The sequence below is a fragment of the Lineus longissimus genome, chromosome 6 (assembly GCF_910592395.1).
Source record: "Lineus longissimus chromosome 6, tnLinLong1.2, whole genome shotgun sequence".
In the NCBI taxonomy this organism is placed as follows: domain Eukaryota; kingdom Metazoa; phylum Nemertea; class Pilidiophora; order Heteronemertea; family Lineidae; genus Lineus; species Lineus longissimus.
Genome location: NC_088313.1, coordinates 13,413,721 through 13,440,794, shown reverse-complemented (window position 1 = coordinate 13,440,794; position 27,074 = coordinate 13,413,721). Strand labels below are relative to the sequence as shown.

Genomic DNA, 27,074 nt, shown 5'->3' with positions numbered 1-27,074 from the left:
GCACGTACCTATCACTGTGTTGATGAACAGTGTAAAATTGGTTTACTAAAGTAACAATAAGCTTGCGTACCAACTTTTTGGCTCGCCGTAGGGGAGTCTATACGATACCGCAGTGTCCGTCGTCCGTCGTCGTCCGTCGTCGTCGTCGTCGTCGTCGTCGTCGTCGTCGTCGTCGTCCGTCGTATCCTAGTTCAAAAACAGTGGCACGTTTTTTAACCGCTAGGCCTATGAACTTAAAACTTTGTACACATGACCCCCTAGGTCAGATGACCCGTGACACTAAATTTCTGTCCGATCTGATTCTCTACTTGGCCACCAGGGGGCCAAATGTGGATATCTAAAAAGTGTGATATCTCGCTTATTAGTGACTTGTTTTCGATAAAACTTTTGTGGTAGGTACTCATAGCAAGGATACATCATATATCTTACGAGTTTTTAATTTGATCTACTTTTCAAGGTCGCAGAGGTCAAATGGCGTGAATTGGCCGTTTGAGTGTAACTATGGCACGTTTCTCAACCACCAAAGCTATGAGCTTGAAACTTGGTACATATAACCCCCTATATCAGATAACCTCTGGTGCTGAATTTCAGCCTGATCTGATTCTTGACTTTGCCACCAGGGGGCCAAAACAGAAAAAGTAAGAAGTGCAATAGCCTGCTTATTAGCAAATTGTTTTTGATGAAATTTTTATGGGAGGGACCCCTAGCAAGGTTACCTCAGATGTTGCACGTTTTTTCGGATTTGACCTACTTTTTAAGGTCGCAGAGGTCAAATGGCGTAAATTTGCCGTTCGAGTGTAACTATGGCACGTTTCTCAACCGCAACAGTTATGAACTTGAAACTTTGAACAAATGACCCCCTAGGTCAGTTGACCTTTTACACTGAATTATGGTTTGGTCTGATTATTGACTTGGCCGCCAGGGGGCCCAAACTCAAAACTCAAAAAGTGTGATTTCTCGCTTATTACTGATTTGTTTTTGATAAAAGTTTCATGGTAGGTACTCCCAGCAAGGATACATCACATATCTTACGGGTTTTTGATTTGACCCACCTTTCAAGTTCACAGAGGTCAAAGTTGAAAACTTTACCGTTCTTGGTACGTTTTGTCGTTGTTCAATGTAAAGAGTTTTAATTTTGTGTAATGATGCATCTAAGAAGCTACTATTTGTATGCCAAGTTTCAGCCAGATCGGAATTCAAATATGGCCGAAATTGCATGTTTTGTGGGTTTTTCCTCGTATTGTGGCAATCCAAAGGTCGTGAGTTCAAACCCCGGTCAAGGACAGCCAAAAATATTTTTATTTTTCATCTTTTCCTTTTTTCTTTTCTGAGTTCTATCTTACATTTTCTTCATTTTTTGATTTATTTGGTGCCATAGATTTAATTAGGCGGCCATCTTGGAAATCGTTTTTTGCCGATTGCTGTAGTGTAACGAGCGATGAAATTGTTATGGTCAGGTGGATGTGTCTACATCACATATCACCCTGGTTTGTTATTTGACCTACCTGTCAGGGTCACTGAGGTCAAAGTTAAAAATATATTCACCATTGTCATGGAGTGGCACGTTTCTTCACTATCATTTTCACCTAGACTCTACAAGCTTGGAACCACAAGTCTCGGATTCACCACTTGGCCAGGGCCGGCTCTGAACTGGTCACAGATGCATGTATAAATTATGAGAGGCCTACATACTGTAGCACTTTCTGTAACTGTCTACTAAAAATACTTACGGTGACCACAATGGCCCCTGGCCGTTTCATTATTGTTCTTCAGTCAGAAATAAGCTACTTATGTTTCGACGTGATGGCACCACATGACTGTTAGTGGAGCTGTTTCAAGGGATAAATGTCCAAAGTGCTCTCCTCATAATGTCGTTTGGCCAGAAATGAGTTTCAGAAGTAAAGGGCTTTCCAATGTCATGGTATTGTTAGTCGTTTGGGTAGAACAATGATTTACCCCAGCTTAGTATTCCCTACACTTCCAGCGTCTTGATGGTACCATCATTAGTATCAGCTTTATTGTCAAATGGCCGGCATAAAATGGGATGGTAAGGTTTTTATGGCAGAATCTGACTTTATGTTATCATGTTTATTCAGGAACAGTACGATTCTAAGCGATTCTCAACCAAAATGCTACCCAGTCATCTACTGGCCGGCATAAAATGGGATGGTAAGGTTTTTATGGCAGAATCTGACTTTGTGTTATCATGTTTATTCAGGAACAGTACGATTCTAAGCGATTCTCAACCAAAATGCTACCCAGTCATCTACTGGCCGGCATAAAATGGGATGGTAAGGTTTTTATGGCAGAATCTGACTTTATGTTATCATGTTTATTCAGGAACAGTACGATTCTAAGCGATTCTCAACCAAAATGCTACCCAGTCATCTACTGGCCGGCATAAAATGGGATGATAACGTTTTTATGGCAGAATCTGACTTTATGTTATCATGTTTATTCAGGAACAGTACGATTCTAAGCGATTCTCAACCAAAATGCTACCCAGTCATCTACTGGCCGGCATAAAATGGGATGGTAAGGTTTTTATGGCAGAATCTGACTTTATGTTATCATGTTTATTCAGGAACAGTACGATTCTAAGCGATTCTCAACCAAAATGCTACCCAGTCATCTACTGTTCGAGAAAACATTCTTACTATCCTTTTGTTGTTTGTTGGCAAGTGTCCATCCACACCAGCAGGCAGGCTCTATAAGCAATAAAGAAACAACTCGGGCTACTTTTCCTGTTTCCCGTAAAGCCAGTCTAGACATGGTGCTTGTGGCTGCTAATATCCAATGTTCGTTCCAATACAAATCGACCCTAACACCGGCGACGCCATTCTTTTATAGGGGACCATGACATATAGAGAAAGGATATGGGTGCAAGCAGTAATGGATTAATCCATTATTGGTACAAGATATGCAGCCAGATCTCCAGTAGATCCCCCAATTACAACAAATGGCCCATGGCACTGTAATCGTTTAAAACTGGCTATCAATTTTCACAATTGTTTTATTTTCATGATTAAAACTTGATCATTAGAATTGCTAAAATTTCATGCATTATTAATATAAACTGTTGAACCCAAGGAGCGAATGTGGGGTTTAGTCTACACAAAATCAACAATCGGCAAATGGTCTTTGCTAACATCACCAGTTGTAGTATTTGGTTGTACATGTTCGAAAGTGATACAAAATCCAAGATCGATTTTTGCTGCCATTGATTTCACATCCTAATTTCGCCATGGTTGTCTGGTGAAGCATCCAGAGTGTTACATAAAATCAAACTCTCCTTCGAGGCCTTTAAAATCAACACCACGATCGGCAGAAGTTTGAACGAAATGTCAAGATTTTGTATCCGGTTACCCAAGAGCATGAATAATCATACCTTGGTTATAGTAATCATACATTGGTTACTTGTGCCTTGGTTACTTCTCAATGGGCATGCGTAACCGGATGCAAAATCGAGAAATTTTGTCACGACTTCTGCTAATCGTAGTGTTGATTCAAAGACCTCAAAGGATATTTGCGAGTCGTCATCTTTGGCTTCCAACAATCTCTGTTCTTTGAATAATTTTTTTTCCCAGCATCGCCCCTTTGATGGACGACTACTACTATGTCTTATTAGCTCACCTCTTAGCTGAGGTGAGCTTATCCCATACCGTGGCGTCCGTCGTCCGTCGTCGTCGTCGTCGTCGTCCGTCGTCCGTTAGCAGGGCACGTTTCGTAACTGTTAGAGCTATTGAGTTGAAACTTGGTACACATGTACCCTTATGTAATGACACCTTGGAGACCAAGTTTCGGTCCGATTCGTTTCATGGTTTGGCCACCAGGGGGCCAAACGTTAAAAGTGAAAATATGCAATATCTCCCTTAATAGTAGTCGGGAAATTTTGAAAAAAATATGGTAGGTACTTCTAGCAAAGGTGCATCATCCTCCGGGTTTTTGATTTGACCTCCTTTTCAAGGTCACAGAGGTCAAATGGTGTAAATTGGCCATTAGGATGTAACGATGGCACGTTTCTAAACTGCAATGACTATTGATACCAAATTTGGTACACATTTACCCCTTAGTCAGGTGATCTCAGGGACCGAAGTTTGGTCCAATATGATTCACCACTTGACCACCAGGTGGCAAAATCCAAAAACCTTAAAAATGTGATTATTCCTTAACTTCTTGCCCGATTGCCACCAATTTGATATCATGGGTACATCTAACCACCATACAGTATATGTCACACAGGTTTTTAATTTGACCTTCTTGTCAAGGTCACAGAGGTCAAATGGCGTAAATTCGCCGTCAGGCCGTAACTATGGCACGTTTCTTAACTGCAATGACTATTGATCACAAATTAAGTACACATGTACCCCTTGGTCAGGTGATCGCAGGTACCGAAGTTTGGTGCGATCTGATTTGCCGTTTGGCCTCCAGGGAGGGGGCCAAATCCTAAATTCTTCAAAATGCCATTATTTCTAGTAATGACTTGCCCGATTGGCACCAATTTTATATCATAGGTACATCTAATTCTAACAACCATTCAATGTGTCACCCGGGTCTTCTTTTCAAGGTCACATAGGTCGAATGTACTGTAAATTGGCCATTTTGGGGAAATTGTAATTGCTTGGACCTACATCAAACCTAACACTACATGACACAATACCATGCTCTTTATCCATCTTTCCTCCACATGAGGTGAGCACAATGGCCCTGGCCATTTCATTGATTATTACCTCTCATTGATTTTCACATCATAATCTGACAGTGTTTTGTCTACTTGAGCATCTACAATGTTACATAAGGTCAATCTAATTGCCATGTAAGCCATGTTGAGCTTCAGACTCTACATGTAGCTTGTTACAGATTGGTTGTATACCAGATATTGAACGGTTGAGGCTTCATCCTATTGGCGATGGTTTGATGATGACTTGAGCATATCGGCTCTTTAGATAATGGTTCGGCAAGTTGTATTGCTGTCAAAGAGGAAAGAGTACCCGGGCCAAAAGTGAATCAAACATGCAACAGTTGACACTGCGTAAATACTTTACCCACCCCACCCCCACACCATACTACCAACACCGACATCTCTCAGATTAATTAACTGTGATGAAATATATACTCCCACCAAGGTCACTGCAGCCGAGATGCTGTGTAAGGTTGCTTCCAGTCTCTTTGATAGTAATCCACTCAAACTATTGATTTATTGCTTCAGCCACTGTGCCAGATGCGTGGTAGATGTACCAAGGTCATGGCACTCTTGTTTCCACAGCAGCAGCAAATATTTAAAAGAATTTAGTTAATTCCTTTTCTGCAATAAAATTTTTGAGATGCTGTTAGACAGTCAGTCCATTTTCGTTAACGAGGTCAGCTCTCCTTGAGAGTTCCACCACCAAGCCCCAGGGCTATGTGGTCAGGGTGATGTCCAGGCCATGCAGTACTCCTCTCTGTTCTTCATTAGAGAGTAGGTCTGACGTACATGAGCTGAAGTCTTGTCTCCAGCTCCACATTCACATTTAGTAGATTCTTGTGAGCCTATTCTGCGAAGGTGTTTCTTTAGGCGGCAGTGTTCCTATATGGTAGAGCGTCACCTGTTGCTTCCTGTTTTCATACGGTCCTGTACTGTCTCTGTGAGCCTGCTGTTTTCTACCGGTAGTAATGATGTAAAAACTTCACCCCTGATGAATTATTCACCATCTTTTCACGTCTAATGTTTATTTGGTAATCTGGATGCTGCAAATTCACTAAAAGTGGCTCGTTGTAATTTATCAACTGACAGATTTGTCTTTATTTAGTCAGAACCATGTCATTAGGTGAGAATGAAATAGGTGAAAGATCTTCGTCCGGAATTCAAAAGTATGCAAATGAGATCCCACCTGTTAGGTGCGTGACATGACTCTTGGAAGCAGCGGAGTGAGATATGCTTCGGCATTTGATTCATCAGCATTAGAAACAGATCAAACCATTGGACGTCTCTCCCTTTGAACATGTTAAACGACTTGAACAGGCAACATGTAGGTGGTTGGCTGGCTGAAAACGAGCTCTGAATTCAAAATTGACTTCTTTCTTGCCTGTATTGTATGGATCTTTTGGTCGGCTGCTGATGGGGGGAGAAAGTGTGGGTGGTATATCCGTGAGCTCTATTCTTCTACAGCGACCAGCCACATTAGCCGTAATCGTGCTTTCATTATACATTGAGGTAACTTGGCCCCAGGGGGAGGGTTGCCAGTCCCAAAGAAGGGCAATGCACTTCTGTGGCCGTGAAGATTATTTAAAGCCCCTAATGGCAGGTAGGCAGGTGTCAGGAGTGAGCAGCTTCGATCCGCAACCCTTTCAGTGGGGTGAGGAGTAAAATCTACTGGCAGCAGTGTAATTTGCAAGTCTGGCAGATTTTGTTTCAAAATCGAGGCTTACCACACTTTTCCTGGTTGCCAATGTAGCTTTTGTTTCAAAATCGAGGCTTACTACACTTTTCCTGGTTGCCAATGTTGCGATTTTTGTACAGCTTAGTGCAATGTTACAGAAGGTTGGTTTAGCAACTCCAAAGCCTTTGCAGGCAAAGCTCAACTAGATGAGGGCTAGAATCTCCCACGTGGGTAGGCTGCTTTGATAGTAATGACCACCCTTTGCCAGCCTTTTTCTGAGACATGGATGTGCATTCCCCTTTCTATGGGAGTGACCCCCCCTAGGGAACATAAAATGATAGATTCTGAGTCCTAACCATCCCTGGCCTCCTTAATAAATTTTGAGGACAGCATCTAACTGGTGTCAAGCGGATTAATGAATGAAAAATAGACTTACCCGCGGCGATTCACTCAACTGGTTAATAACCAACATGTCTATGGCCGTCTCCATTGTTAATCCAACCCAATCAAAACAATTATAAATCCTACTTGAATATTTCACAAAATTTCACTCATCAATACTGATACAAAGATAGTGTCATCTTTTAGTTGCCAATGTCGTGTTTTACGGAAGATTGATGAACTACGACGACCAATTACATTGTACAGTTGTAGATGTGTGCATTGCCATTGGCTCCAGAGGTTACCAATAGAGGTTTCTTCCCCTTGCTGGTGATGAGAGCGCGGGTGACGATAAAAATCAATACGAATGGAAAGATTATTTTCTGTGTTCCAGTTGTCTTTATAAAGGGAGAGGCTCTTGACAATCCGTGCAAAGATTTTTCCAAGAAGAACTTATTTCGGTGTTTTCTTTAGCTGAGGTAGCTCTCGAGCTAAACTTAAGAACACAAGGGTACAGGAAGGGGGAAGGAATTTGGTCTGAATGGGGGGGGGGCAGAGTAAAATGTCAGTACAAGTCAGTTCTGTAAGTGGGGTGAAATAGCCCGTAATCGCAAAATCTTGGTTGGGTCAACCATGATAATTTTACTCCATTGAATTATCTTTAACATCTTTTTGTACAGTGATTAGGTTGAAATACATGTAGAAGATTTACCATGTATGTTTCAAGCTGTAGGGTGGAAAATATATGGGCCAATTTCAGCCCAATTGTGGCCAATGTCACCCTGTCCTACGGTACGCTAAAACATGTGGAATTTTGCATTACTTATGCAAACCCCCCCCCCCCCAACGCTTTAGCAAAATGTTTAGAGTGTAATTCTGTGCATATCAGAACTATTCTGTCAGTTATGATTTGCAAGTCTTGGAAAAGTCTAGGGGTCACCTTTTGCCATCCTGAACCTTATGGTCTCATCCTCTCTTTAAATGTAGGGTATATCTTTGTAAGATGCGAAACATTGGTGGTCAAGATGTCCCATTTCTGTTCTAATTCAAGGTCATGCATTTTGAGAGGAGCACCCTCTCCAACTTCTACAACTAACTACATGTATATCGGTATCAACTTACCTTTTCTGTTTGAACCTCCCGGGTCACCATCACTGGTCTCAGACTGGCGTATCTCATGCCAATTTCCTCGACCTTCTCATAGCTTATATCCGACACCCTATCCTGTCCTTGGTGTGAGCTGGAGCTGCTGCTAAAACAATTAGTAAAAGTCGACAGAAACACTACAGCCATTATCCACAGAAAAGTCACTTCCAATCACCAGATGAAATTACAGACTTCAGTATCTCATGCCGATCTGATCCACCTTCTCAATAGCTTATATCTGATACCTTATTCTGTCCGTGGTGTGAGTTTGAGCTGCTACTGCTGCTGCTGCTTTGTAAAAGTCGACAGAAACACTACAGCCATTATCGCCAGAAAAGTAACTTTTGATCAACAATTGAATTCACAGACTTGCAGATCTCATCCACCTTCTCGTACCCTATCCTGTCCTTGACTGAGCTTGAGAAGCTAAAACAATGAGTAAAACTCTACAGAAACTCTACAGCCATTATCCACAGATACTTCACTTTCGTTCAACAAATGGAATTACAGACTTGCAATTCTCATGTCAGTCTCATCCACCTTCTTATAGCTTGGACACTTTATCCTGTCCTTGGCGTGATCAGCTCAAACTGCCGCTAAAACTGTTGGTAAAAGTTGACATAAACACTATTGCCATGATCCATTGATAATCTACAAGAAAAAGTAATCACAAAGTAATTCCCAAAATTAAAAAAGGCAGATTGCTGCAGCAGAGGTGTAGTGCTTAAGTGTTCTCCAACGCAACTCTATTACATTGACGGTTATACAGGTATAAAGAGAGTATCCATATTGAGTGATCAGCTAAGTAACTTGGTCCACGTCTGTGTGGCAATAATCAAATAATGGATTGAGAAGTCTTGTCCGTCTCCATCCAATCCCTGAAAGTGTGTTTTCATCCAGGAATGCTTGGGTCATGTACAATACCAAAGAATTTGGGTTGTTTGCAGTACTATCCGAAAAGGTTTTGTTGTTCCAGTGCAGTCTGCAGTACAATCCTAGGATGTTTAGTTGTCTCAGTGCAATCCTAGGATGTTTAGTTGTCTCAGTACAATCCTAGATTGTTCAGTTGTCTCAGTAATATTCCAAGAAGGTTTGGTTGTTGCAGTACTATGCTAGGATGTTTAGTTGTATCAGTACAATCCTTGGATGTTTAGTTGTCTCAGTACAATCCTAGGATGTTTAGTTGTCTCAGTACAATCCTAGATTGTTCAGTTGTCTCAGTAATATTCCAAGAAGGTTTGGTTGTTGCAGTACTATCCTAGGATGTTTAGTTGTATCAGTACTATCCTTGGATGTTTAGTTGTTGCAGTAGAATACAGGAAAGTTTGGTTGTTGCAGTAGAATCCAAGAAAGTTTGGTTGTTGCAGAACAATTCAAAGTGTTTGGTCCTATCCCATTCAAAAACTGTATTCCGTCTAACTCATTGCAGTCCTTAATTAGTTTTAAACGTTACACATACCATGAGATATGATTGACAATCCACAACAGGAAATAATCGCGTCTGCTCTGCTCAGATAATGAGAAACAATTTTCTTTAGTTAGCAGCCATGTAACTAGATTGGAAAGATTTATACCGTCACACTCATGACCACATTATCGGGTTTCCAGAAATCGACTTTCAGATCACTTTAATCGAATGTAAATAACAAGGACATTTACGAGAAAGAAATTGATAATCCTAAGAAAATGTGAGATAATGATCCAATTAACACTAGAGGTTTGTCCAAAATGGTTCCAGTCGTTTAAGGAATTGAACTCCAGGCAGAGGGTCAATGTCGTGATACCAGAACCCTTGAGAATGGAGCTAAAATGCCCATTTCCTTACAAGAAATGGCCATTTTGTTAGTTCATACTTACCTATGGAACACTTTTGCATGTTACTCCATTTGGGCTCAAACACAAGAGTATCCCTTTAATTTTCTAAAGGGAGAACTGAGTTAACAGCTCGGCCGCCAGGCGGCGCCCTGACCGATCCCGCGAGATCGCGCCGATCTCATGCCGCCATATTTAGTCTTTACTCTTGAGCGTTAATAAAGAGTATGTCCCGTTTGTGGGGACGGCGGGAGGGCCGTGTTCCATAGGTAAGTATGAACTAACAAAATGGCCATTTCTTGTAAGGAAATGGGCATTTTGTGTCATTCAAACTTACCTATGGAACACTTTTGCATCGAATCCCAGCAACCTATTGGAGGTGGGAAACGAGGACTTACCTAAGGCTGAGCTGTTGTTCCATCCAGGAGGCACCACCGGCATATTAGCTAAGGAGGACCGCCAGGGGAAAGAAATGGGGAGAACCGGAGGACCGGTATTTTGATCTCGGTATTACAATCATATTATAGAGAGTAATAGACCCATTCTCCGGAAAGCGCTAGAATTGCGTAATAAAACCATCTTCTTTCCGGCAACAGAGCTTAGAGCAAGTAAGGCATGTTGAAGGGTGTAGAATGAGTTATTGCTAAACAACAATAAGAAATTGCGTCCTTTCTAGTCTACTAGGGGTTGCCTGGATGTTGAAGATAGGGCATATCAAAAATGGCGCAAGATGCGCGTTTGACTCTTCAATCGGGCTTCCCCCCCTTTTTTGATCTAGCCAGGATCAAACAACATGCCCCGCAGACACAATCGGGCCGATTGTGTGCATGCCATCTACGAGGGAAGAAACGTCTCGTAGGTAGAAACGAGAGAATGTGGAGTGATTACTCCAACATGCAGCGGAAACGACTTCTTGAAGAGCAACTCCTCGGTAGTTAGCCCAGGAGGTGGCTAGTGCTCTAACTTCGTGCGCTGAGATGTTAGCTAGCGCACGAAGATCAGAGGAAGTCTTCAAGGTGTTGTAGGAAAGACGAATAGTCTCCACAATCCACCTTGAAATAGTGGCGGCCGCTATCTCTCGTTTATTTCCCTCCTTATAGGACAAAAACAAACGCTCTCTCCCCTGGCGGATACCGGGAGGTTTTGTCCTATTTATGTAGAACTTTAGGGCCCTGACGGGACATAAAGTTCTGTCAGGAAGATCATAAGAGATCGTTCCTGACAGAGAGGGAATAGTAACCGGGGGCCGAGAGGCGGCCGGTCCCTGGTTCTTCGCCAGAAATCCTGGTATAAAAGCCAGGATAACCTCCCCTCCCTCTCTAAAAGCCAGCTTCTTAAAAGAAAGTGCATGGAGCTCTGATCTCCGTTGGGCGGTAGCCAAGGCTACTAGAAAGACCGTTTTGAGTGTCAGATATTTCATGGATGAAATAGACATGGGTTCAAAAGGATGCCTCATGAGCACCTTAAGGACAACAGAAAGGTCCCATTTAGGGGTGTTGTGAACCGGTCTAGGACGCTCTAATAACATTCCTCTGAAAAGAGGGGTTATTTGGTCCTCCCAACGAAGATCCCAGGTGCTTAAAACACGGAGGGTAGAAGCGATGGCGGACTTGTACCCTTTTATAGCCGTGACAGATAGTTGTCTTTCCGTGAATAATTCAATAAGGAAATCAACTAATCTGTATATAGAGGGAGAGATCGGATTAACTCCGTTCTCCCTGCACCAGGAAGTGAAGGTAGACCACTTTCCTTGATACACATCAAGGGTAGACCCCCTTTGAGGTGCGGACATGCGCTTGACAGCGATGTCCGAAAAGCCTCTCTGGTGGAGATGCAACTGGATAAGTTCCAGGCGTGAAACTTGAAAAATCCAGGGTTCTGGTGGTAGCATCTCCCCAGGGGGTGCCACAGGAGGTGCTTCCAAGTAGGAAGACTCCTGGGGTGATCTATCAGGAGCTCCAGCAAGGCTGGGAACCAGGCCTGATTTGGCCAGCAAGGTGCGATGAGAGTTATTCTCACCGGATGGCTGGTCAAGATCTTGTTCAGGACTGGTTGGATGAGAGGGAGGGGTGGAAACGCATATGCGTTCAGCCCGACCCAAGAGGCTGTAAGGCTGTCGACTTCCAGGGCCTCTTCGTCCGGAAGTGGAGAGTAATAGATGGGAAGGCGATTGTTCAGCCTGGTGGCGAACAGATCTACCTTCGGAGATTGCCAAAGGCGACAAAGGTCGTCTACAATCTCCTGATGGAGTGTCCACTCTGTCTGAACTAGCTTGTTCTGACGGGACAGGGCGTCGGCAAGGATGTTGCGATTGCCCGGTATGTGTCTGGCACATATCGATACTCCAAGGTCGGCACAAAGATGGTAAAGCTCCCAAGTTAGCTGGCAAAGAATGCCGGACTTTGTGCCTCCCTGTCTCCTGACATATGCTACTACTGTAGAATTGTCGGAGAACAGGGTTACTCTCCGATTCTTCAGGCGAAGGGAAAGAGCCCTCACGGCAAGAAGGACAGCCTTCATTTCCAATATATTTATTGGAAGAATGGTCTCCTCCCTTGTCCATAGACCTCTTATGGACATGTCCCCGTTGTTCAGATGTGCTCCCCACCCTAGTAGGGAAGCATCTGTGAACAGGGACACTTCTGGGGGCGGTGGAGCAAGATCTACACCGCTTTGGAGACGAGTCTCCGACTCCCAGAAGTTCCAGACGTTCTTGAGTAGGTATTGAGGTATCAATACCAACTTGTCTAATGGGTCCCTGTGGGGTTTCCATAGAGACATTAGAAACATCTGGATGGGACGCATATATAGACGGCCAAGGGGGATTTGGTCTGCTGCCGAATTCAGAAGTCCCAAAAGGCTCAAGCATCGCCTTGCGGGAGCTTGAGTCCTTCCTCTGAATTCTGCGACGAGATGAAGAATTTTCTTTATCCTGTCTAGGGGGGGCAGCATTTTCCCAATGGCCGTAAGGAACCGAACTCCAACGTAAACGAAGTCTTGGGATGGTATGAATTCTGACTTTGTTTCGTTGATAATCCAACCTGCGGAAACTACTTTTTGCTTTAGAACCTGAAGTTGTTGCAGTAGTAGTTCCCGCGATTTGCAACGGAGTAGCCAATCGTCTAGGTAGTGATGGAGCTTGAACCCCATCACGTGAAAGGGAGCGACGAAGGCTGTGACTATCATCGTAAAAATTAGGGGTGCCGATGCCAGACCGAACGGCAGGGCCCTGAATTGATACGTCTTTCCTTCGTAATGGAATCGAAGGAAGTGTTGATAGTCTGGATGGATCGGTACATGTAAGTACGCATCCATTAAATCCATCGATACCGCCCAATCGTTGGGCTGTATCGCCGTTGCTATAGACCTGGTGGTTTCCATCTTGAAATGAGGAACATTCAAGAAGGTGTTTAACCTGGAAAGGTCTATGATCAGCCTCCATGTCCCTGCTTTCTTGGGAACCAAGAAAACGTGGCTGTAAAAGCCGGGGGAGCATGGATCTTGAAGGACCTGGATAGCTTGCTTCTCCAGTAATGTCGCGACCTCTGCTTGGAGGGCAGAGGCCTTGACTGGGTCCTTCGGTGGCTGAACTGGGGTTGGATATATGGTAGTCGGGGGGGGGTACGGTTGAAATCTAGTTTCACTCCGTACCTCAACATGTTTGGGACTGGGGACCCCTTTGGGCACCAATCGTCCCAAATGTCTGCAAATTTTTGCAGACGGCCCCCGACTACCGGAGTCGGCTCCTTTTTGCGTCCGGGAGGAGAAAGGAGGGGGGAGTCACCTCTTCCGGCCAGCACCCCTTGGGCGAAAGGAGTGCTTAGTCGGACCGGATCCACCCTGGTTAGAGGAAGTATTTTTCCTCTTTCCAGTCCGGCGACCCTCCGCTTCCCGTCGGAAGGATCCAGCAGGAGCAGGCTGACTAGGCGGGGTAGGCCTAGGCAGGACCTGCCTGGCGTACGGGATTGAACCCGATGCCTGCTGGGGCCTCTCTATCTTTCTAGCGTTAGGTAGAGAGGTCTTGGCCCTCTGTGTCGCAGTGGGGGCATATAATTTGTCCCAATCTTTCTGTGCTTGAGCCGCCTCTTGTACAGAATCTGCGAACAGGAAAGAACCGTCCATAGGAGCGGTTCTTAAGGCCCCTTCCAGCTGGAGGGATCTGATGACATTGAGAGAGCCCAGTGCGGCGTCTCTACGGAGTAGGACGCTATTTGCTGCGGTCTTGGCGGACAGCGCAATAGCGTGCCTAATCGAATGTGACAAGGATGTCACAAGCGATTTTGTGTCATCAGATAGTGACTCATTATCTTTTAGGGATCTGACTAGGGCCAGGTTAGTGTGCTCTGCGTAGGAGAGCACCGCTAACGTGTTTTTGGCCAGACCCTCTTGTGCTCTAAGGTCTCGGTAAGCCGAGGAGGAGGTCACCCTAGGCACGAGTTGGTCCAGCTGTACATCGTCCTTTAATATGGAAGTCGATGCTGCAGCTGGACAGCCGGCCGAGCTGACTCGATAATAGTCAGCGCGGTACTGCCTAACGGGAGGAAGTTGTGCCGTGAACAACTTCCCCGGTTTACACCAAGCTTCCGGTCCGACTGCCGGAAGGACAGGGATGGAAGTACGTTGGTGGGCGCCTTGTGAGTCTCTGATTGTACGCTCCAAAAGTTCAGAGACTGCTAACACCGACGGGGAGGGAGGAAGGAATTCAAGTGCCCGAGTGGAGCCTTGAGCAACCTGTGGATTGGGATCCACTTCCTGTCCCCAGAGTGAAAAGGTCGGTGTTGACAAGGCTGGCAGTTCCGGCGGGGTAGGGCACAGATCCTGCGGGAGGTACGCTCTGATCAAGGATCTGAGTGTCCTCATATCCGACAGGATACTGGCCTCCTCTGGTGACAGCTCCTCCTGATTGGGGGAGCGGTAGCCTGGCTGAGAACTCTCGTTCTCAGAAAATTCCTCTAAAATAGAGGAGTCGGATGGTGGGTATCCGATGGGACCAGGCGCACCAGAGGAACCGGAACCCTGCTCCAGATGGCTGAGTCTATCAGAAAGACCTGCTACCATCTGGATGAGCTGGGACAGTTGCTGTCCCGACTCGGGTTCCGGACCCGACGTGCGGCTTCTCTCAACGACGGGCGGTTGAGGCGAGGGTGAGCGCATAAGCGAACCCTGGAAGCCGTATGTGCGGGCGAATGGGTCTTCCGGAAGCGGAAGTTGCCCATATTCTGAACCAGAGTTCAGATGTCCTCTCTGCGTAGCTCGTTCCATGGGAACGACGCCTCTGCTACGAGGAGGGGGTGGCACTTCCGGTTGGTTCCACCCAAGAGGTTGGCCAACGTAGGAAGGTGCCTGCATTTTCGGTAGGACGAAGTCCGAAACCGGAAATGCCCGTAACTCCTTCGCCGGTATGGAGCTACCGGAAGCCCTTTTAGAAGGAGGTACGGAGGGCGGAAACGCTGTTACCGAAGACGCATGGCGTTTCGGAGGTGGCGTTATAAGGTCCGGCCCTACTCTACTGTGTCCGTGAGGACTGGGGTTATTTCGCAGTAAAGACTGAGAAAAACCCCCAGTAGAGTCTTCGGTTACTGAAAAACGGGAACCCGCGTCAGTAACCGGAACTGCAATCGGCGGACCGGAAGCAGGGTGCTCCCGCGGGTACAAAGGGCTTGTACTCGGGGGAGCGGACGACAGGGGAACCGGAAGGTTCCCTGAGGTCCGGGGTATATTAAACCCTTGGAGACTTATTGGATGTAAGTCTCCCTTGGGACCACATACATTAATAATGTCAGATCCCGCATCCTTCGCAGCCGCGGCCGGAACCGGAACTCGGCTGACGGAAGGGGTGGTGGCGGGAGGTTTGCTAGACCTCCGGGTTATATGCCCGGAAACGGAACCGGAAGAGGGTTTTGGCGTCTTCGCGGCCCGTTTCCCGCCACCAGACGCATTCCTTTGTGGTGAGACAAAGGATGCCGTCGGAGGGGTACGCCATATAAAAAATGGTACCAATGACAATAAAAACACTGGGAACCCCAAGTAGGCCAGAAAGGACGCAATAATTAATGGAAAGGAAAACATGCCTACTTGAATTAAACACTATTGCAATGGATCTGAGTCTTGTTTATTACAATAGAGCGGAGAATAGCCTACTTAACTCTACCCTACCAAGATCAAAATAATGGAGCCGGGTCGACTAAGCTAGCTAAGAAAATGTCTATAATTAAATAGACTGGACAATACTAATGCCAAGATTAGTTTGGCGGTCTACTCCGTAGGTGAATGAACCCAAAAATCGTCTAGACTTGGCTGGTTGAATTTGGTTTTAAATCGAATTCACGGCAGCTTTGAAAAAACGATGTGCTTCGTAGAAGCACAAGAGTAAAGACTGAATATGGCGGCATGAGATCGGCGCGATCTCGCGGGATCGGTCAGGGCGCCGCCTGGCGGCCGAGCTGTTAACTCAGTTCTCCCTTTAGAAAATTAAAGGGATACTCTTGTGTTTGAGCCCAAATGGAGTAACATGCAAAAGTGTTCCATAGGTAAGTTTGAATGACACAAAATGCAGTCAATACCCAAGGCAGAGGAATTTTATGGACATCAGCAAAAGGTTAGAGTTGTATCACAGGAGGAATTGTTAATACATGTAGAAGAAAGTAGTATGTGACCCCAATAAGTCTAGAGGCGTCTGTTCCCCATGCTTCATTGGTAACATATTCCATGAAATTGTATTCACTCTGGAGATGACAGTATTTTGACTTATTCCTCTGATAAATAGTGTGTCTAAATGCAGTGATGAGAGTCGGCGAGAACCTTCTGTTGAAGTGCTGTGTCTCCAAGACCATACCGTGGATACCTGATTAAATGCTACTCCATCAAGAAGATGCTGTGAAGATGACTAGCATTGCTTTTGGAGTCCATTTGATTGCTCTTCTACATATATTTCACTTTGAGAACATTGCACCAATCATTTTGTGTAACGTTGAGAATGTTGCACCATTCAGTTGGAGTAATGTTGAGAATGTTGCACCAATCAGTTGGTGTAACGTTCAGAACATTGCATCAATCAGTAATCAGTTGGTGTAAGGTTGAGAACGTTGCATCAGTTGGTGTAACGTTGCATCAGTTGGTGTAACGTTGAAAATGTTGCACCAACTAATTGATTGATGTATTGTTGAGAACGTAGCACCAATCAGTTGGTGTAATGTTGAGGACGTTGCACCAATCAGTTGGTGTAATGTTGAGAACGTAGCACCAATCAGTTGGTGTAATGTTGAGAACGTAGCACCAATCAGTTGGTGTAATGTTGAGAACGTTGCACAAATCAGTTGGTGTAATGTTGAGAAGGTTGCACAAATCAGTTGGTGTAATGTTGAGAAGGTTGCACAAATCAGTTGGTGAAACGTTCTCAAAATGACCAAGAAGATTAATCGAATGGACTTCAATCAAAAGTACCGATATTGCTTATTTCCACGTCTTAGAACAACTAGAAAAACATCTTGGCGAATTGCTGCGACCCAGAGAATGTGAATATCTTATGAGGAGCTATCCATAAAGTAGAATTGTATGAAGATGGATGTTGTCAACTTGCTGTTATCTCACTCTGTTTAGAAATTGGTTCCTTTGTTCTTTGAGCTCACTTTGAGGAGAATGCCTCGTGCAATCAGTTAAAGCATCTTGCTGTGATGTTTCCACTGGAGAACATGCATTCCTGATGAAATGCTAATCCATAAAGCGGTATTGTGTGAAGATCAATAATATGTCACTTTAGACCTCTGTTCCCTAGCTCTTTGCTGATTATTGGAAAGGTGCAACGAACAGAAATGCAGTTAGACGGTGTGACATGGGCCCAAAGTCCGGGGAAATTGTCCCATACATTTTCCACCCTGCAGCTTGAAATAGACATTGTAAACTTTTCATTTAAACTGATAAATCCTCCTCCAAAGACTTCCGATTCCAGAGCAAGACCTAATCCAAAAGGAGAATCATTTAAAGACCCTTGTTCTGTCAGCTCATTCTGCATGAGTAAAATACCATGTTGCTGAAATGATTGTTCCTAAACGACTGAGTGTGTCGGTTAAATAAGGAGCTAATCCACGAAGGAGAAATTCTGTGACGTGCCTTATTTCAGTCACTAATGCACCTGGAAGCAATACCGGAAGCACTACCTTTGAAGTTTGTTCCCTTGTTCATTAGCTTTAAATGAGAAGGGCGCATCAAGCAGAGCGAATTTGAGAACATGTTCTTGAAAAGCTGTGTTCCCCAAAGGCGGTAATCCATGAAGTGTTATTGGTTTGAAGATCGAGACAAGTGTTACTTTGGGAGAAGTGTTTCCTTGTGCTGTAAGATCGGTGTTATTTGACATGTTAGTCAGAGTGTACACCAAAGACTGTATGAACAGTAAACAGACAAGTTTAAGCTCGTCATCAATTCTCTTGGCTTTCGCACGCGAAAAAATCTCAATTTTTAAAGATTGGAAACATTTTTTTTCCCTATAAATAATGTAAAGGAAATTCCTAAGCCGTCTGAATAAAAATCGGGAAAATTTTAGATAAAAATGTGCTAAAAGTTATGTTTTCCAGTGCCTATTTATACCTGGTAGGAAGTGCTAAGCCATGAGGTGAATGGTGTGTTGATTGATTACATGCCAGTCCTTAGGATATGTGGGAGACGTCCGTTCACTTGCGCTACCACATTTCTACGAGAATGGCAATGGGTTACATGTACATCACTCTGGAATGAATCTCTACAGAAGCCTTTCATGAATTGCGCTAATTGCAGAATACGTGCGAAGCGCTTCTGACCAGGCTAATTGGGAAAGACACCGGAAGTCATCGTACATCATCCATTAAGTGTTCTCTGTGGAGAATTTCGCAGGATCTGAAATCTGTTAGAGCCGCCAAAGTCTTCTACTACGAAGAGAAAACAAGAACTGCTTAAATAATCCAGTTTGAAGTTTTTGATGGACAGTTTTAAAGCCGTTGGACATTGCAATAGATCAATTTTGACGGAATTCACACATGAAGGACAAGTTTGAAAGATGATTTTAGCTCCATGCTCAGATCTTACGTCTCTAGTGAAGTCCTAAATCTGCAAAACTGGTGGGATTTGTTTTCAGTGCATCTGACATAGTGTGCATCTGGCATAGTGTGCAACTCACTTAAGTGTGCATCTAACTTATTCCCTAGTCCAATGCCATCTAAAACAATCTGTTTCCTGCTATATCTAAGTGATACTGAGAGCACTGCTGCATCCCTTGTTACAGTCACACGAATAATGTTTTGAAAAATCCTTTTGCTTATCTTTGGCTACAATCTTCGATTAAGGTGCTCGATAATGGTGAAGTAGTACCGCAGCTGGGTCCATCATTCTAATCCATTGTCGTTTTAAACTACCACTCCCTCCCTTTTTCGCCAGATGATAATGTGAGCACAAGATTAATCTACTCGTCGCTATCACAGCGAGGTTTATTCATGGTCGGGCTGTGCGTGCCAGGAAGCCAATCCTGGACCAGACTGGCTTAGTGGGAGGTCAAAAGTTTACAGGGACAGTTTGATACTGATTGACAGCGACAGGGAAGGGTTCAAAAGGGAATTGAGAGTTAGTGTATTGATTGAGTCGACGAGGAAGGGTTCTTGAGCAGTGAGTCATCGGGAGTGTAAGCGACCTTGACGTTGCCTTATTGTACTGGGAGGTGGGAGGAAGGGTTCCATGGCAACGAAGGACAAAATATCGGGAAATATCATCTTGTAAAGATTACTTCATAGCCAGTCTACTTCGATGGTAGCATTGTCGAGATGATAAGAATATTTTTTACCAATCAGGCTTCATCGTTATTGGTTGGAATGATGTACTATTTTTGATATCAATAAAGATTGTTTCAAAGCCAGTTGACTTCTAAGGTAGCATCATAAAGATGATAATGATCGTTTTTACCAATTGGGTGTCATCGTTGTTGGTGACAAAAACATACAAAACATTGTCTTTTCCGTTATATTTAGATAGCACAAGTGACAGGAGGAAGGAGTTGTTTGAAAATGACAACTTAGGATAAAATATCAGGAAAGATGATCATGTAAACTTTATTTCATAGTGAGTCACCTTCTATTGTAGCATCATAAAGATAATGATAATAATTTTACTGTTTCTGATTGTCTTGTCAGTGATGTTTTGGTCGCACTGCAGGCATAGTCAGCTTCTGGCAATAAGTGATATTATGGTCCATCTTCACTCTTCTCAGAGACAATGTTATTTTAGATAACTTACCATATGTTTGGGTGCCACACCCATATGTTTGGATGCCACACCCATATGTTTGGGTGTCACACCCATATGTTTGGGCGTCATGGTCACTGATATTTCATGAAGCACCATGGACTAAGTCAGCTTCCGGCAAATTGGTATGATTGGTACATCCTCACTCTTCTCAGGCTGTTATTTTAGGTACATGTATCTTACCATGTTTCATTCAGTAGTGTCTATAATGACGATGTCGACAAAGGATGTGTGGGGGAGTTGTCACCATGGAGCTAGGAATATTTGAAATGTCATTTGGGTTAAGTTGACAGCTTAGGTGACAGTGTTTTTCTCCACTTATATACTGTGTATTTTAGGTAGGCCTATCATGTTGTAGGTTCTGTCCATGGAAAGGTTGACAGTGATCTGAGGGGGAGTGTGTGATGATGGAGTATGAAATATTTGAAATGTCATTTTGGGTTGGTGATAGTTGTAGTATGGCATTGTTGCAGGTGACATTGCTTGCATTCTCCAAAGCAGACATAGTATTCACGCATATTCTCTCTGCCAGTATTAGCTCCCATGTTGTATTGGTAACTGTACATTATGTTCATTGCAATCGCGCAGTGTAATCGGGACTGGAAATTGCTGCGGCCACAGATTTTGACTCACTTTTGGGATAAGATTACAAAAACTTACGTTTGAAATAAAACACTCTCAATCAAAATGTTTGGATGTATCATTTTAAGCATGTCACATCCTTTCAAGTAACTAGAGGCCCGAAAAGTCTTACGATAGTGAAATGGCTCAATAAAGGCGAGTCGGAGGCAATGGCAGCCAATTCTAGCAGGGACAGAACGACATCATCAAATAAAGAGAGTTCCAATCCTGTGCAAGGAGGATGCAGTACTTGATCCTTCTGAGCATATGTTAAGGTTAATTACATACATGCAAATAATATCTCGCATATAATACAAAAACCATGATTTGGATTCAGAAAACTTCGATAGTTCGTATTAGTATTCTCGCCATTGAACTAGCAGAATTATTGGATGTAGAATTTGGTTATCTTTCCGGTACTTTTGGCAGCGTTAGTGTCAATGGGATATAGATAAGAGGAAGTTGCTATGTTTTCAGATTCCAGAACCTTATTAGTATTTCAGTCATTGTGTTTATAATACGAGGTATGGCTCATTGAACTTGAACGTGTTGGGCAATCTCAGTTTTAAGAACGTCTTGTTTGCACTCAAGGGCGCACACCATCCTCCTTTTGCTGATTGGAACTCTTATTTATTGATGATGTCTTTCAGTCCCTGGCTGAATTGGCCACCTTTGCCTCCCAATAGCTGTTGTGTTCCAGTGACAAAATCACATTCCTTCTGCTCTCATGAACAGAAAAGAAAATTCTGCTGTCGTAAAAATCAACAGCAAATACCGAATCAGATTGCAGAACAACCAATGACAATTCAGCGAGGCAATAATATAATGCCAATAAAGGCAATCATTTGTCTAATTTTTTCTCACGATCAGATTCTTTGATTTTCCGATATGTCAGATGTATTGTTGCGTGCAATCAAGTCGAACGTCCGTAATAGAAAAAGATCAAATCAGTTCTCTCATCCACAAAACTGTTGCGTGGCCAATCACTTGGCTTGATTGCTTTATTGGAAGCATGACCTGTGCAAATTTTGCCAATTTTCTAGGCAGATTTGATCTCTGTTGGCTAATGGAAAGCTGACCTCGCTAATAAACCTTGTTTGAAGTTTGTTATGCGAGGGTGTGTCGCAAATGACAGTTACATGTGGGAGATGTTGATTCAGTTTCCCTAACGTAAGGTATTCATAGGTGCCTTTTTTTGACTAAGTAGCTGAATCTGTTTGTGTTACTAGGTCGTTTTTAGGTGTGATTGGTCAATGTTATGAGAAGATTAGGTTAAAACTGAGAATCTCAGTGGTTTTTCAAATAGAGGGGCAGCAGCCCTTCTTGCGAGTGGTATACTATATTTTCATTAAAGAGTCCAAAAGACTTCCTTCTAAGCTTTCCTAATCACACTGTTACATTATGGCTTCATAAGTTATGCTTCCACAGGAATATGGATCGTCAAATCTATGGAGCTACCTTCTGCTATTCAATTTGTTATAGGTGGCCATAATGTACCTTTAAGTATGTGGCACCTTTTATTACTGCCCTCCCTGACCCTACCAACAAGCAACCTCTTTGATGTGGTCCTGATTCTGCCAACATTGACACTTTGTCACATTTACCTATGAGTATATGATACACGTAACTCATAGTCATCACATCACGTTGGGCGTCTGCATCTTTCTCAGTTCCGCCGGCAGCGATACTAATGCATCGTATTGATAAATCTCCAATTTATCTATCTATCTTTCTCGCTTCCTAAGAGAACAATTCACCTTTGGCACCAGGAAATAGAATTCCCCCGATATGCACTTGTAGCCATGGCTGGGGAAATGAGGCGAATAATATTCATTTTGCCGGGAGCACAGCTTGGTGAGGCATTCTCTAGCTGCTAAATAGAGATAATTGATGCCCGGAAAGTAGTTGCGGAGCAACATCTGCCCATTACTTAGTGGCTGAGTTTGCCTGCTCCAGATTCTTTGTATTGCCTGCCTTGCCTTGGCTTTAACACCAGGTGGGTAATGACTCCCCTCCTCTCCCCTCTGCCATCTCAAGTAGACGATTGATTGCGCATTGCATGACATAGCCCGTCAGGAGTTGTGTCTTTGTCTTCCTTTATTGACCTCCTTCAGCCCACTCAATGTCTCTGTCGATGAGCCTCTACTTTGCCAAAGATGGTGGTTGCTCCACCTGCAAGGCCCGGCGATGGTGCTCACCACATCTGCTGGAGTCTTTACGATTTCACCAAAAGTCTGTGTGGGTACCGATAATCAGTTTTGGTCTTTGTAGTTAAATCTACCCTCTAAAAACAGTCACAGAATATCTGATGACATGTAGGTTCTGATTCAGAAAAAGTGTTAAATCATTACTGGAACTTCCTCCAGAAACCCAACCAACACCTGTCGTTTTAACATTGTGGTAGTTGATGATATTGGATGAGACCTAAGCCTGCTGGATATGTTGATCCCCCTGGGCTGGTCTATCAAACACCATTCATCACCCTATCAGACCTCTGTGTCCAGGCATCAATAACCAACAGTATTACTGCCGACCAGTCTGTTGGCGCCTGCTGGATACTTTGATCCCCCTGAATCTATGTATCAATTATCAGTCCTCACACTGTCTTTTGCCTCTACCAATATTACTACCAGCCAGTCTGCTGGTTTGGTGCCACCTAGAGTTATAATATTGATGAGGTTTCAAGGTCAGGTCTTTAAGAATTACTGCTTATGTTCTGTCAACCTAACCTTTCACTGGCACAGGTGGTGGGGCAAAGTAGCCTAACCTTTATGGTTATATTAGAAAAAAAGTGTTAAAAATCGATATCTGTACAAGAAACTCAACCTACACCTGTCAATATTGGTATGGCGATGGTTGTCATTGGAAGAGATGAGATGAGGCTGTCGGATACTTTGATCCCCTCGCCGGTAATATCAAATATCAGTTCTCACACTATCTGTTACCCCTGGGTCCATGCATCAAGGCCACTAATGTTACAACCAGTCAGTCTGTTGGCTTGGTTTCACATAATGCTGTGATATTGATGAAGTTTCAAGGTCAAGTCTTAGAAATTACAGCTAATGTTCTGTCAGCCTAACCTTTCATTGGCAGAGGTGAATAATCATATTGGAGGCAAAGTGTAAAAGAGGAAAAGAAATTTATATTTCTTCATGAAACTCTACCCACAATTGTCAATATTGGTATGGCGATGGTTGTTGTTGGATTGGATGAGGCTGCCGGATACTTTGATCCCCAGGGGTCTATGTATCAAACATCAGTCCTCACACAATCTTATACCCCTGGGTCCAGGAATCAATATGTCTGCAAATCAGTTCATGTTTGCTTGGTGTCACGTACTGTTGCAATATTGATGATGTTCAAATTCAGGACATAGTAATGCTTCTAATGTTGTATCTGCAAGATATTTTGATTTCCTTTGGCCACCATCAGTCTTAACGCTTATTTGACTGTGGCAGTTTTCAAGTTCAGGGATGGGTTGTTCAAAACCATGTTTAACAGAATGTTAGTCTCAACATGGAAAATCTTAATGGGGATTTACTGAAAGAGATGATATCTTTAACCAAGGATAACACAACTGGGAACTGTCAGATGATGTGAACTTTGTGCTTTTGAAAAGCTATGAAATATTTTATCCTATCAGATACTCAGTTATACCTTTAGGTCTACATCAAACTCCAGTCTTCAGGTCTCAGAAATCAGAAACCACAGGTATGTTGTATCTACAGTGAGTGTACCAGATGTATAATCCTTGGTTCTATATAAAGTTACAGTTAACATTAGACCTCACACTGTCATGGGATCAGGTTCAAAGTCAAGTCTTAGAAGTTACTGACAACATTCTGTCAGCTTCATCTTCCAATGGCAAGTTTTGATGAAATATAACTACATTCACCTTTGACTTTAAAAACTGGCAGTCTTTAAAAGACTGAGTCCACAACTTTCCCAAATTAAGTAGACAAATTTTTGAAGCACATTGTCAAAGCGCCTGAATAAGTATTTAGTAAATCTAAAGGAGAGACTATGGGCCAGGAGTAACCATAAATTGCAACATGAAACGACATGAATAAGAGCCATGAATATATTGATTTATATCTTCTTATCGAATTTCCTTTGAGAGGACTAAATTCATTAGAATAGCGGGATATCATTAATCGTAAGAGGTTATTTGATATTCTCCACCTGTGTTTGGTAACTAAAAGAATCAATACAATACGAACTCCCAGAAGTAGTTTCTAGGGGAACTAAAATCTTATAAGAAGATTTGGATGAATGGCAATATGATGTGCTTCACACGAAAAAAGAATCGCAATGTCGTTCCTGGTTCAGTTACACATTAAATATCATGGACATTGGTCTGCACGTTACATTAATCAGTATTAGTTTCCTCTCCGTGCCCGAACCTGTTGTCTGATGTGGGTGGAATCACAGATGAGCTACATGTAATTCGAAGAATATCAGTCTCGGTTGGAAATGGAGTGCTGGAGTCGTTCTACGAATGGTAGAAATAGTTCTACGGGCACATTGATTTCAAGTACCGGGTAAGAGACGTAACGTAATAATCGATTTTGGACATAAGCTTGTGTCCATGACCTTGCCGACAAGTGTGCATAACGTCTTGGTCGATATCACCACAATTCACTGTTGCCGTTGCTGCACCATTGAGTGCAATGTAGGTCCAGTGTGCAATGTGTGTCAGTGACATGACTTTGACGTCCAAAAGCAGCTCTGCTTCTAATTTGACCACTGGAAATATTTCTTCCAGTCTCCTGTTCCATCCTAATCGAGCATAATTTCCCTGGCATCATATCCCAGCGCTAATATGTTGCCAATATGGTTAAAAGTATTGCCCATTATCTGTGTTCCCTTGGGTAGAATATGCCTTGTTCTCTTGGTTTCTAGCTCCAGTTTTCCCTGTCGTATGAAAATGCCCCCCTCCCCCAAATGGGCAGATTTGCTCGTTGAAATAATTCCTTATTCATTACTTCAAAGGACATCTATATTACTGAACAAGAGGCAAGATTTTCCTGTTGGTGATCGTCTATGATGTCATCGTATCGCCTGATCACGACTGGCTCTGACGTAAATGATGTCACAACTTCACCACGTTCCATGACGTCGAGCCCTAACGACCCTGAGGTACTCTCGCCATATTAGCATCGAACATTGCGAACATCTGACTGATAAACAAAACAAACTTAATGCCTTCGTAAAAGGACCCAAATTCAAAAACCACACATCAACGGGTAAAATTACAATTGATAGTGAATATCAAGATAGGGTTGGTGATATTCATTCCCTGCTCCAGCCTCATCCATCCATACCCATTCATCCCTCTCAAAGCGTCACTCCCATCCTTCCAGATTTACCAATATGCATATGCCTTCTCGCCCTGAACTAACCCTCATTTAACACTGTCATGTTCGCCAACCTGGTTCATTACGCTAACAAGGCTGCGTTTCTCTCATCATTATAACCTACTGCCCTCAGATGATGATGACGGATAATACGGAATGGTTTTGTAATGGTCTTTGGGGATTCAGGAAGAGCAGTAATTGGAAGAAATTTCAGCATTATTCATGTTATCACCTCAGAGTATGTAGGGAACTCCCTCAGAAAGCACTTTGCTGAGTAGTGCATCGGAGGTTCCCCCCCCCCCCCAAAGGCCTATACCCCGTTATTTCTAATACTCGCCATTGAGCTCTTATTTTTTAAAAAATTGATTTTGTAAATATGCGCTGAATATAAATTTTAACAATGTCATGGTGTCGACAGATATTCAAATAGCATAAATTCCAAGTTTTAGGGAATTTGCATGCTTGATAATTGCACTTGTGTACTTCTATTTTCCTGAACCACCGGTATTAACACAAACGGCGTTCCCCTTTAAATCAAACTTGTCAGTGTATAAAAATTAAAAAACTATTAAAATCAATCGGATGATGAAGTTGCGGCACTTTTTTGTTGAGGAAACATAAATTTTGCATGATCTCCTGCAACATTCTCATCGTCTTATTCATGTTTTTCTCACTCATTAGAATGATTATCCCAGCCTTGCATTATCTCAAGATAATCTAGCTGCTAGTAATTAGTTCAATTCAGCAATAGAACTTGTTGGCTGGAAGAGGCTCATTATATGCTGCCTGCAGGGATAGTTGACTTTTCTAGTTATTGGTTCTTTCTGGCAAAGGTGGTAATTATTTCGTTGGATTTTCATACTCAGCTCTGTACTGCTAATTTTGCAATCTGTTACGCAATCTATTTCAAGTACTCTTAATACAAAAGACAACATCTTAATGGGACATGGCGCGATAATTCAATAGCAATGCATGAAAATAGAAGTGAAGCTATATATCTCAAAGTATCTATAAAACTTGTCACTGATGTGTTTCATGAGATTGAATGAAATTAGTACAGAAAAATCAAGTTGCCTTAACAAATTCAAAACCCAGATCTTTCGATTGCTGGTCCACTGCACTTCCAATTGAGCTA

The 27,074-nt window shown here is 43.2% G+C and overlaps 2 protein-coding genes across 6 annotated transcripts in view; one reads left to right on the top strand and one right to left on the bottom strand.

Moving 5' to 3' along the window:
- LOC135488971 (nucleolar protein 14-like) overlaps positions 1-27,074 on the top strand; it is a 75,279-nt gene that overhangs the window by 33,714 nt on the left and 14,491 nt on the right. The gene's annotated exons all lie outside the window — the stretch shown is intronic.
- The window catches only part of LOC135488972 (nicotinamide/nicotinic acid mononucleotide adenylyltransferase 3-like), a 75,441-nt gene that overhangs the window by 47,590 nt on the left and 777 nt on the right, over positions 1-27,074 (bottom strand). The window contains exon 2 of one of the 3 annotated variants that reach the window (XM_064773999.1): positions 7,863-8,312. The exons of 1 other annotated variant lie outside the window; for it this stretch is intronic. In XM_064773999.1, coding sequence (XP_064630069.1) covers positions 7,863-8,033 — 171 coding nt within the window. In that variant the 5' untranslated portion in view covers positions 8,034-8,312. Of the gene's footprint in view, positions 1-6,795; positions 6,966-7,862; positions 8,313-27,074 lie in introns of those variants that run through there. One more of the 3 variants, XM_064774001.1, reaches the window with a different exon arrangement.